At 39.1% G+C, this 12,921-nt stretch overlaps 2 protein-coding genes across 7 annotated transcripts; one reads left to right on the forward strand and one right to left on the reverse strand.

Annotated features, from left to right (window-relative positions):
- Positions 1-1,040: 1,040 nt before the first annotated feature.
- pn (exopolyphosphatase prune) lies at positions 1,041-5,104 on the reverse strand. Of its 2 annotated transcripts, none has more exons than XM_011300973.1 (6): positions 5,016-5,104; positions 3,469-3,710; positions 3,079-3,344; positions 2,482-2,729; positions 2,166-2,324; positions 1,041-1,831 (listed from the first exon to the last, which is right to left on the reverse strand). In XM_011300973.1, exons 1-6 carry the CDS (start codon positions 5,049-5,051, stop codon positions 1,670-1,672), a joined length of 1,113 nt encoding a protein of 370 aa, XP_011299275.1. In that variant the 5' UTR covers positions 5,052-5,104; the 3' UTR covers positions 1,041-1,669. The 2 variants fall into 2 exon arrangements, with proteins under 2 accessions (XP_011299275.1, XP_011299276.1); XM_011300974.1 differs by having other exon boundaries at positions 3,469-3,707; positions 5,016-5,096.
- Positions 4,841-12,352, forward strand: LOC105264233 (type I inositol 3,4-bisphosphate 4-phosphatase). Of its 5 annotated transcripts, XM_011300969.1 has the most exons (8): positions 4,841-5,066; positions 5,485-5,541; positions 5,788-5,917; positions 6,669-6,761; positions 7,622-7,777; positions 8,029-11,079; positions 11,388-11,658; positions 11,732-12,352. In XM_011300969.1, the coding sequence occupies exons 3-8, from the start codon at positions 5,800-5,802 to the stop codon at positions 11,862-11,864; spliced, it is 3,822 nt and encodes a 1,273-aa protein (XP_011299271.1). In that variant the 5' UTR covers positions 4,841-5,066; positions 5,485-5,541; positions 5,788-5,799; the 3' UTR covers positions 11,865-12,352. The 5 variants fall into 5 exon arrangements, with proteins under 5 accessions (XP_011299271.1, XP_011299272.1, XP_011299274.1 ...); XM_011300970.1 differs by lacking the exon at positions 5,485-5,541; XM_011300968.1 differs by lacking the exon at positions 4,841-5,066 and having other exon boundaries at positions 5,452-5,541.
- The last annotated feature ends 569 nt before the right edge of the window (positions 12,353-12,921 follow it).

Consider the following 12,921-nt stretch of genomic DNA (forward strand, 5'->3'; position numbering starts at 1 on the left):
TTTCGTCATTTTTTTTTTCTCTACATCAGAATAAAAATTAAAAAAATCTCGCAATATTCTCGAGTAGTTTGAGTAACTGGACAAAAAAGAATCCAGAAAATTTCCATCCCGCATTTTTTCAAAAGTTTTTATAATTCTTTATTTACCAGAAAAAAAAATTCAAAAAGTAGTACAAGCTACTGCTCGATGGAAGAAGAGTTTGTGATATTCGTTAATTAATGAGTAGACACTGACATTTTTCTTGTGAAGGATTTTTAACTTAATTAAGGAGCGAATGAGTTTTATTAATTTCGTGAAGCGGGTTTATTTATTAAATAAGCAGAAGTTATTTGCTTCCCCATTAATTATTCCACGACGAAATTCTTGTTTGTAAATTTTTTACCCGTAGTTTTTCCTGGAATTTCGTAGCTTCATTCGTTGTTGTCAAGAGGAGAACATTGGTTTTTAGTATTCAAGTTTTGTTTCGCTATGCCCTCGGGACATGGGTGGAGGTGAATGGAGGAATTTCAAATAGACAGATTAATTAAGGACTGATAACTGCATTTTTTGTGATTGACGAGACTGAGGGACTTTATTAATTTAGTTAAAAGGTTTTATTACATTCAATTATACATTTCTACATTCATGTCAATATCCATGATCAAAAGGCCATGGGATTATTTGCAGAATGGTGTTGAAAACCTCGGGAAATGGCATATTCCAAATAGTCGATGAAAAAAAAACACTTTAAGCTTCATCAATATCGGAAATATCAATAACTTTTTTCTCCCGCGTTATTGGAACCCTACTACCCTTTCTAGCCGGAATAAGAAGAATGAACGACCAATGGCATAGAGAGGGAATAATGAAATTTCCTCCGAGAAGAGGGCTTCAGCTGTTGATGAACATTTTATCGGCTATTTTCTAATAAAATTGGAGATAAACCCTCCGCAGAGAATGGATATTACGCCCTAGCTACCTTTGCAAGTTCTTTCCCTAATTAATTAATTCATCGATCAATTATGAACTGAGATGAGGAAATGACCGTAACGACCTCTTTAAAATGATAATCTAAATTTTCCCAATAAATTTTTATTCTCACAAAGAAAATTAAATCCACGAACTGTAACAACTATAAGAACTACAAATGAGAACAATAATTAGTCCGTAATTCACAATAACTTCTGTTGTACTCCATTACTTCATTGCAGTATTGCATAAATTAAGAATTTATTATTTGTTGATAATTTTTACATTTGAGGACGATGAATTAGAAAATGAGGAAGTTTACAAAATCCACTTGAATGATATTTTAATGAAGTCTGAATGATAAAGCAGGAAGAAGGGTGGAGTGAGCAGGATGTAATTTGATAAGAAGGCCTCTTAATTAATTTAACACAATGTTGAATGTTTAGGGTAGGGTTTGCATAGTGTAGTTGGTCTGCTAGTTGAATCTGTGAAAGTAGAAGGGAGAAAGGGAGAAAGGGAGAAAGGGAGGAAGGTAGTTGTGTATCACTGTTAATGCTCAGTCAGAGGACAAGGGGACAGGGCAGGAGAGGGCGGAGGGGGAGGAGAGGGAGGAAAGGGAGGAAAGGGAGGAAAGGGAGGAAAGGGAGGAAAGGGAGGAAAGGGAGGAAAGGGAGGAAATGGAAAGGGAAAGGCAAAGGGTTATAGAGAGAGTGGTGTATGGTCAACATTGGTGGATGGCCGTTGCGCTTTGTATAATCGGCAGTATTTGCTTGCGAGTTGCCCGCAGGTCGCCCTGTTTGTACAGCCTCAGGCACCAATTTTCTTTCAATTTTGTACTGATATTCTCCAGGTTGTAGTCTGACTGCTCCAAAGCCACTCGTATCTACAGATGAAATCAATTACATAAGTTTTGCTATTTTGCTTATTGCGGAGTTATTGTCGTTATGTTATTTTTCAAAAAAATTTTTAGAATTTCTTAAAAGAAGCGAAAATATATTTGAAAAATGGAAGACCCGAGGGATTGCTTTGAGTTTAAATCACTTGTCAGTTGAACTCATTCATCGATGTAGACGCTCTGAATCGCCTTCTTTTAATTTTCCGTCAAACTTAATTAAGAATGAAGCGTTTCAGTAATTGAATTTAGATGATAAGCTGGAGTGAAAATAAAGTAAAAGGTGAGTAAAACTGAGTTGGAAGGAGAAAAAAAAACTGCTCACTCTATTTTCCAGCTCATTGGGCAAGAAGGAAAAGACAGCGAGGTCTCGCTTCACCACGTCCCTCTTAAAATCCATCCCAAGTAGAATCGTGATTCTGCATTCCCTTTCGCTTGTAAACGAATTCACGGCATCCAGGGCGCGATTTAAATTCAAGAATTCCTGACGAGTAAGGAAGAGAAATAAAATGAAAAACCAAAAAAAAGGGTGAACAAAACGAAAACAGATGAAATTGAAGTTAGGGGGTGAGATCAGTGGGTTGAATACGAGCTTAAATTTAGTGAAAAATTCCAAGAATTTAATAGTATTTTTAAACAACCTCCACGAGAATTGGAAATCCAGCCATTGGAATTCCATTTACATATTTCAAATCTTTTATGAGTAGATCCTCAGGCGATAGAGAGCTGATGTCAGTTTTTGCATTAAGTATTAACGAGTGAATTTCATCACGAGTTTTCGTCCCTTTTTTCTGCATCAGTGACTCCAATTTTTCCATTATTTCAATATCGAGGCTCGTTGCACGCCCCGCCTCTGCCGACAAATTACATGTGTCCACAAGGATCGGACCTATTGCAATAAAAAAAAAAACCCTTAAAAACCATTTTATCGATCATCACAGATTGCTATAAGAATGAATTATTCCCACTCGCAATTAAAAAACCCATTATTTACAAGTTTAATTGGAAAATTATACTCTCCAATACTCTCTTACGAGCTAAATAAAATTCTACCAAAAGATCCCTCAGTGATTTTGTTTCTTGAGTTTCTTTATAAATCATGACCCTGAGGTTTTTTCCCCTCGATAAGGGTGAGTTGACGATTTTTCGTGGCTGGAAATAAATGAGAGGAGAGAAGGGACACAATTGCCAGTCCAAATTGATTGATTGCCATGTTGTTTTCGTAGGGTCCGATTTACCTTGCAATAAATTCGAGATTTGGGAATCGATAATAGCCGGATTTTCCTCAAATATTCGTTTGGCAACGAGTGTCGCACAACTGCCGACCTTTTCCAAATTAATATCCCTGCCTGTCCACAGCCAATTCGGGTCTTGAGGTCGGTGATCGATTACTTGGACAACTGAATCTGCCAATGACGTATCCTGTTCGTTCAGAGTATGATGATCCACCAGGCAGAGTTTCAATTTTTTCTCATTCGACACATTATTTAGCTTTATTTCATCTCTAAACAATTATTTTATATTTTTAGCAACGAATGGAACGAATAGCAAAATGGATAAAGTTTATAAAACTATAGACAGAAAAGTTTAAATGGGATATCGATTTTTATTCTTTTACAATGACTGACCTGTACGTTAAGTCTTCCAGATGGATGCCATGATGTTGTAAGTAAAAAACCACTTCGGTTTTAATTTTAAATTCTCGTTTAGGAATATTCAGCACGGGTATCACTCCAAAGTTCTTTGTGCCTGTTTTTTCAAGCATGGAATGGACGAATAATCCGAGAACGAGCGAACAAACTGCCGAGTCTAGATCGCACGTTTCGTTACCGAGAATCACCCAAATTTCTTCGTATTCCGTCAAATTCTTCTGTAAAAAAATACCTCCGCTGAATTTTACGCTATTCCAAGCATTGTATTTACTATTTTGCCTATTATTTTCTCTTCTTCTTTCTTTTGCAGAAACAATGTTGCAGGAAAAACTGACATCTTTGAACTTTTCAACTGCTTTACAATCTAGAAATGTTCGGGAATTTCAACTGCATTAACGATTCCGGTATTCATTCTAATTTTCGAGAAATTCAAATAGTCGATTATGCTCATGAGTAATTTGTCGAGTGAGAACTTATGGATGTGAATTATTAGGGATTTTTATCTGTCCAGTGACTGGCATTTGACGAGATTTAGTCCCTTGAATACTGCGAAATCCATTCACAATCATCGATAGATATATCATTTCCGAGCTGTCGTGATGGGATTTTTCACGTGGAATTGTTTTGCTTTCGGAACTGAAGGCGAAGCTGACTAATTACAACCGAGAAAAACCTCATCACAACAGCCCGGATATTATTCTTCCGGAGTAATTGTCAAGTTTTTGACTTTGGCAAATATGCTGTACCAATTCCCAGGCTAGAAATCCATTTCAATTCTTACCAATATTTCAATTCTCAACAATCAATCAAAAATTTTCTCACAAACAAGCCTCGAAATTTACGATATTAAAACAAAAAATTAAAAGAAAATATCGCATTGTCGAGAGCATTTAGACAATATTATTATCTCGGTAGAACAATTGAAGTCAAAGAAAAGTTAAAACGAATGCCCATGTTATCTACCTCTTGCCCGCAATTTTAGAATAATAAAAACGCAGAATAATAAAAAATAAAAACGGAATATTTATTGAAAACCTCTCTCCATTTCAAATTCCCGCGACACCGATGTACCTGAGCGGGCGCAATTCAAACAGCCGGCGCGCAGTCGCTCTTTTTACTGCGCACAATACTCGCATGAGAGATCCACCCTCAAAAAAGTCCTCAACAAATTAAAAATCACAGAATATGATATATTGACATTAATAAAAACCCCATCCTCAAAATCATCCTACATCATCTCCAATTACCTCAAGAAAATCAACAAACATATTTGAAAACTCTCTCTCACCACATATTCCCCACTCCTACTACATAACCCAGCAATGTCCCACCAGAGGGACAACGGCCGCAAGACATACTGTCAAAACCAAAAAAATCGAAGAAGAAGAAGAAAAAGCTCTTTTCATTTTCCTTCAGCATTAATACTCCAAAATACAAGTGCAGTTGACAGGCAAAAAATACAGGAGTGAATGCTCTGACGAAAATGTCAGTAAATGTCAAAGTGATATTGGAAGTTGACTCACCAGTGTTTTCCTGGATGTGACGAGAAAATTTTCCATGATATCCGATACGAGGTTAGAAACCCCTTATTATTATTTGACACACAGTAGCTCCAGAAGATCTGCCCCAAAAACAAAACCTCAGAAAAACAGCGAAAGACCAAACGCAACAATAATTATTCACTTGGTTCAGTTTGCTCATATGAATATGAAGAGTGACGACCGATCGAGTGGACCACAGAAGACCCCCTCAGGCCTCTAACTAGTGTGTGCCATAAACGCATCAAGTAAAAGGAGAAAAAAAAAAGCGGCACTCGATAGATCAATGGCGCAAGAGTTGAAGTGTTCCTCCAGTTAGCGACAAAAAAGTGCATCTCTATACTCTTGTCCCCCTCGTTCTTACCCATCACCTGCTCCAATGTGACACTCTTCAAAGAGAGTCATATTTCCGTGATAAAAGTGATGATTAAAAAATTAATTCTGTTGCACACAGCTGGGGAAACCCGAGAATAGCACCCGATCCTCCGTGCTTTTAATTAAAAATCGTTAAGTAAGTCTCCTGCCTCCATAATTACTCATTAATGCGTGAGCGATGAGGTTGTCTGGACTTGCCCTTAATCTTGATTGTCTTACCTCGTCACGAGAATTTATTTATTTATTTTTTTTTACAAATCCATTGACTGTTGTAGGTTATGACTATCGAATTAATGCATCGAAATTTTTCATTTATTTAATTCAGGATAATGAGGGTGGTGTTGTTTTCAAGGTAATGATGATTAATTTTCGTGGGATGTAGGTAAAACTGAGGATGAGGTTTAATAAACAGGAATTAATGACACTGGCTACACAGCCGTCGCAAAAGTTTGACAAGGAGGGCACTTTGTGCATACGTGAGCGTCAGGAGGGATTCTTTCGTAGGACAGAGAGTGAGTCCCTCATTAATTCCATAATTATACGTTAATTATCTGAGTCATTATAGTACTAGGGAATAGTGAATAGATAAAGTTGATTCGTTAGATCCCCTGGAAATGTCGCATGTTGATGTTATGAGAATAATATTCCAAACAAATGAACGCTGAGTGAAATTTATTATTTTGTTTTACATGATTGATCGTGACAATGTGACACTCTTTTTCTGGATTATTCCATTTTTAACGTGTTTTCTCATTACTCTCGTTCTTGATTTATACAACATGTGAGATAATTCATATATATTTGTCTCTGTTCCCTGTAGCATCAATCACTCGATTGATTATATCCTGAAATGTTATCTGCTTGACTTGGATATTACAATTTTTCTGTCCCAATATTGATTTTTCAATTCGTAGGCATGATTCCATAGAAGCTATGAGTGTCTGAAGAATCGTTGAATATTTATAATTCAATTAATTTTCTAATGCACACATGCATTGTCGTGTGTAACTGCAGAATATACGAATCAGATAATGCATGAAACATTATTTAATCGCCTACTAACTGTAATAAACAGATGATCAAGGTAAACTCTCAGGATAATCGCCATTAAACGAAAATTAAAAAAAAAAAAGGACTTTCACAAGTGTGATATGGTGTTTAAATAAATGTACATTGTCTCCTTCTCTTTTGTAAATACAAGGGTGGAGTTTATTTGTTATTTAATTAATCCATAAATCAGTACCTCGAACGTAAAATTTCCAGGTACGGGTAAAAAAGTTGAGCGCAAAAGACAAAAAGGAAAAACCCATAAGACTCTACGACAACTCAGTTGTGTTACAGCCGGCACAAGCAAAGGTACCACGAGTGCATTTTACCCATTAAAAACAAAAAAAAGAAATGAATGATTAATGAAGGAATAAAAATGACCAGTATTGGCCATCAGAGTGTGATGTTTAATTATTACAACAGTTGTCAGTGTTTATTTATATCACGAATTACAAAATACTATCCGGAAATTCATTTGTACAGAGAAAAAACTGAAATTTTTATTGAAACGAATAAATAGTCTGTGATTAATTTTTTCACGAGGATGATCAATATCTTCTCTAATTTTCTTGGATATTCTCATTGGCCTATTTCTCATTTGACGTTCAGTTTATTCGTTTCAAATAAAATGGATAAAAATTTTTAATCCTCACAATTTTTTATTAATTCTTCCTTCTCACGCAACAAGGCCACATCAACTAACCATCACGTCTATCACGTAATTAGCTAACATCATCAATTAACAATTCTCGTTAAAAATGCAAGGGGGAAAAAAGGTGAAATCTGGTAGTTGGCAGTGTAAAATGTACAGGTGTCCGAAGGCTTTTCAAATATACATCACCTGATGAATTTGAAATGATAAAGACTAGAATATTCCAACGCATACACCGAAAATCCATTTTAGCATTTCGCTTTAGTCGTTAATTATTAAAATCTGCATGTGAGTAGACTACTGTTGACTTGCATGTCTCGTATTTCTGGCCGATTGACGTACAGTTGCTTGCATGAGCGTAATATCAATAAAACCAATGAGGCGTTGAGCGATTTTGCAATACCATTGGGTGAAAATAACGCTGCACTCTGACAAAAAATAAACAAACTTTATCGCTGAGGAGTGAGATAAAAAAAAACAGCGTCGGAGAAGAAATAAAGATTTCCTTCCCTCGCAGTCAGCCTGGAGCGTTGGTGCAGATTACGGGGAAATCTCTTGTTCTACTTCAAATCAAAGGAACAATGGTCCGAGCCAATGGGTGTAATTATCCTGGAACAATGTAATTTCCGGGTTGAACAGCCTACTAATCAGATTCCCTACGGATTCAGCATAGGTAAGACTGTTACTCGGATTAAACAAGTACATTTATTCGTAATAAACTCCCGAAATTCAACACCACTGTAATTCACAGAAATCCGATTTTGCTTGAAATTATTTTATATGAGAAAAAATACTTTAAAATACTTTAAAGAGGGATTATTTTCATGCGGTCATCTATAAATAATGAGCTTTAGTCATAGAGCGCAGACTGTGGTTTCCTGCGCAATCGAGCGCTTGAAAAAAAAAATCTTTCCTCAATTCTAGTGTTCGATGGAGGCCTGTATCAACAACTAGGCGCAAATTCCTCGGACGAACGAGACAGTTGGCTGCAAGCCCTTCAATTAGCGAGTTACGAATGCATGAGAAATCAACTTCTAGCTCTGCGTGAAAGAATAGAAGCATCGAGCGGTCACAAGAATGGCACAGACATCCAAATGGTGCGTCTACAACGGGGCATAGTGGTAGATCCAGCCGAAGTGCCAATCTGCGAGGTCTCACTCTCCTGTGATAATCTTCTGTGCGACGGCCACGGTCGTCCACCGAATCCAGTTCTCGAGATCGACGTCCAGGCCTCTAAATCCCGAACATGGATAAAATACGCAAGAACTGAGGTGATCGAGCGAAGTAGCAATCCAGGTTTTCTCACAACCGTGAGCTTTCGAGGGAGCGATGGTTTGAGTACAGACACTAGAGTAAGAATAACGGCGTACGACGTTCGAGAGAGAGTTTCCCAGACGGCAACACCAATTGGAAGTGCAGTTGTCACCTTCAGCGCTGTGCAGGACACCCCAAGACTGAGGATCCCCTTGAAGAGCCCGAAATCCACAACAGTAGGTTTTTTAACGATCAACGTCTGGAGTCTTGAGGCCGATGACAAGGGAAACAGCACCGAGAACACTCCCTCCAGAAACATTCCCTCCTCCACAAACCAAATGTTTTGCCACAGGAGATCGCAGTCTCTGCCCCCCAGATTGGGGACCAAAATAAAACTCCCTCATCAGGGTCAACTCAAGCAACTTTTTGCCAACACTCACGTCCAGACGTACAGATTCCATTCGGGTTTAGGTGGTGACATTTGCGTCCACGAGATCATGGCAGAGAGCAGACTCTGCTTCCAGTTCCCTCAGCAGCTTCTCGGGGCATTCATCCATGAGGAGAAGGAGCTTCTCCAGGAAGTGGCTGGAATGGGTGAATTGCGAGAGCCCTGGCACACGAAGCAAGTAGAACTCCTGGATCGACATCTCCATCTTCTGCATCTGTACTCCCAGGCGAAGGAGAATCTCTCGGCTTTCAAGGCCAGTTACTTCAAGAGATCGTCGAGGAAGAATGACAGGAGCCTGGAGTTTGTACCTCTGAATCTTCACCTCCAAAGGATGTGGGTTCACAACGATACTCTGAACAAATGTGGCTTTTACGATTTAGTGAGTGTGGGGGCGTTTACAGCGCACTCTCATAAAAGTAAGAATGGTGGATTGATTAGGCTTATTCAGGATCTCGAGGAGTCACCAACAATAAAAAATCAGTTGTATCAGGGCACCTCGAAGATCATCATGGCACGCGACGCTATCATAGATATCAAAGAGTTGAGAAGGGACGTCGTCGAGGCCATGAGATCACTCATAAAATTAGCCAAGGAAAAGCAAACCAGTGGAATGCTATCTATCTGCGATGATATGCTCTCAAAAACCAGACGACTCCTCAAACTCTGGGACCCGGGTCTCTTCGAAGAAGCTCTTACATTCCTGGAGGAGCACAAAGTAGCGAAACTCCCCGAGGAAACTAAGAATCCAAACGACGAAAGTTTATCCCTAAGTTTTCAATCAAATCAGTCTCTATCTCCCTTCAAACGTATCACCCAACAGCTGAACTTTGATCTCAAGAGTCCCGACTTCGATGACCTCATAACTCCGGACACCCCAGAGTGCATTCAGGATATGTGGGCGAAGGAGTCAGTGAGGACCACGTACTCGGTGCAAAAATCCCCGAACAATTCCAATGACACGGTTGAAGAGAACTTCGTTATATTTCCTGAAGTCGAGGATGACATGAAGGATTCCAAGGAGACAAAAGACTCGGACAAAGACCAGGAGGATCCAGACGATCACAACAACGAGGACGATGAGAAGGAGGATGACTTGCGTGGAGAGCTAGACCTGAGCAAACGTTTCCTAGATACACAGAAAATGTGCAACTCCCCATCGGCGAATTACTACAAACCAACGGACGAGCCAGAGCCCTGGGATCTCACCCAACTAAATATTGAAGCTAGTGTACTGTGTCTAATATCGAAAGTTATGTTTCTCTGCGGTACGTGCAGAAGTCCTGCGGTTCGTTTGCGAGATAAGGACGGCGTTACCAGAACTCAAACATTGAGAAGTTGTTTGACTGATCGTGGGGGCAGTGTAGTAACTATTCAACCGAAGAATGATGTTAAGAATGATGAGTCTAGTAAATTATTGGATAATGGTAATGGGGTCAAGGAGGAGGAGACGGGATTTGCAAAGGCTAAGGAAGTGTGTCAAGCAGTTGATAGCATGACGAGGGTTATAAAGAGTAATTCTGGTCAGAGGAATAAGTTCACTGAGGGACTGGATTTTGCATCGATAGTCGATTGGACGAGTGAGCTCAAACCCAGTATGAAAAAACTCAGACAGACGATGGATGGATTGCTCAAGACTGCTAGATTGACCCATTCGGTTTTTCGAGTGCAGGAGGACGCCAAGACCGCACAGAGGGTATGCAACGTCAGATACAGGCGTGATGTCTGTTTCAGTCAGGTCCTCACTGCGGTGGTCACTGGATTGATGGCAAAGTTGTGGTGCCAGAGGCCTGATCCCCTTTTTCTCTTCATACTCACTACTCTGGGACCTCTCGTCTCCTTCGAGGGACTTCTCAGTTACTATGGAGAGGAGATCGACATGTGGGGTGACATGGCTGTTGCTGTTCAGGATGTGGCAAATGTTACCTTCACCTTGACCAGGTGTGGACTCTCTCACTCTGGCCTTGATAAGGATAACTCACAACTTCCTTTACCCAGAGTTATCGGCCCCAGGGCCACTCTGACTGTTATACTTCCTGTTCCTGATGGAATCTACTCGCTCTTACCACTCGCTCCTTCCTCAAGACAGACTATCTCGTTTAATGTTACTTCGGTGTTTTTTAATGTGGGGATCAATGAACCTGCCTCGTTAGCAGAGAGCCTGGGTACCACCAAGCCACAGCAGAAGAGTAATAAGGATAATTATTTCAAACTGACTGAGTATTACTTGATGTTTACCGATCTCAATCTACCCAGTGCGAGCAATAGCACCAAATGTAAGGATTCTTTTATTCGATTATATTTTTATCGAAATTCTGTGATGCAGTAGTAAATTGAGGGAAATTGATGTATCTCTTCTCTGGAGTTTTAGACGTAGCGATTTTTAAAATAATAGTTTGACCTTATTCGTAGTTTTTAATTAGCTGTAGAAGAAGAATTTTGACAAAAAATTTCGTTATTTTCCTTAACTGTGGAGATAATTGATAAAAAATCGTTGGAGAGATCAATCTATCTCGGTTTATCACTGGAATAGTGAATAATTTAGTATCCTTTGGATTTATGGCTCTCTGGATGATTATTTCAGTGAGTGGTGGACGATCGAATGTAAATCAGCCTCTTGCGCGTATGATGTTGGATCTGATGGGCAGTATTCATGCGAAAATATCCAAAAATACTGATATCCTGCAGCTGTCCTCCGAAATATGCAGGCGCCTGAAAGGGCTGAGGTTTACCAGCTGCAAAAGTGCCAAAGACCGTACAGGAATGTCGATTACACTCGAGCAAGTTAATATTCTTGCTACCGAATATCATTTGTCGGAGCATGAGTTCAGCAGGGCTCTGGACTGCATGCGCAGGTGTTTATGAAGAGAATAAGGTGATTGTTCTTAGTGTCTGTAAAAAATTAATTTTTTGAAATTTTGTTTCCAGTGAGGGCTGTAGACGAGAGAATACACTGAAGAACACGGGTATAAAGAAATACGCTTTCAACAGTCAGCAAATTTTGACTCTACCAGAATTGTATAGACCACCAACCGGTACCTACGGATCGGCACAAACTTAAATTTATACGAATTTATAAATTATTCTAAAAAAAAAAAATTCAATGCAAGGTAGGGATTTGAATAAGTTTTTAACTGAAAAAGTTTAATCGGACTAATAAGTCAATAATGATTAAAGAAATCCCCCACAACTACTATTTCTCACACAAATACTAGAACACAAATAAATAACCAAAGTGAAGACTTTGGTTTAGTGCCATTAATCTTTATCGAAATACAGAATTACATTTACAATTACAATTACAGAAAGGGTAAAACTATTTGATAAGTACCTAAATCCCTTTTGTTATGAAAAATGTAAAATCCTCGGTTTATTTGTAGTTTCGCGTTATTCTACGTGAAAGACCGTGGGAAAATACGGATTGAAAATGATGTACGTTGATGTGTAGAGAACAAATATATATTGAGCGAAAAAAATTATTGTTTCGAGAAAAAAATAGAATAAATAAAACATTCGGTGCGTCCTAGACGTATTCATTACTAAAAACTACAGCTGCATTAATTTCTCATTCATGATACCTCACGATTACCCAGAATTTTTGCGGATTCCCCTCGAATCGGCGAATTAATATTTAATAAAAATCAGATTTCCCCTGTAATTCACGGGAAACGGAATCGATCTAAACCCTTCCACTATATAATTTACCATCCAAACACTTATTAAACGCAATTTGATGTTAATGATGTACCAATCAAATATTTTTGGCGGAGAAAAAAAAAATAGCGAAACGCTGACCAGCTGGCGCTCGATGTTGTACACTCTGATATTTATTATCTCATCCCTGAGGCTGCGAAAAACTTGGTTTGATAGAGAAGTGGGGGAGAACACACGAATCTCATCTCGTGGCGTGTGTTGACCGGCGGTGGCACGAGAGAAAGAGATGACTATGAACCTGGCGCGTGGCCCCGGAGCTCAACAAGAGCCCCTGGAAAAATTTTTCATCCGCCACGCGCCACAGCCTCCCTCAGGGCTCATCAAAGGACTCGTGCAGCTGGTCTTTTTCAGTTGGAGCAATAACAAAATTTAAATCGAGTAACCGAGCCCCCCAGCTACCCCCT

The sequence above is a fragment of the Fopius arisanus genome, unplaced genomic scaffold, assembly GCF_000806365.1.
Source record: "Fopius arisanus strain USDA-PBARC FA_bdor unplaced genomic scaffold, ASM80636v1 scaffold00020, whole genome shotgun sequence".
In the NCBI taxonomy this organism is placed as follows: domain Eukaryota; kingdom Metazoa; phylum Arthropoda; class Insecta; order Hymenoptera; family Braconidae; genus Fopius; species Fopius arisanus.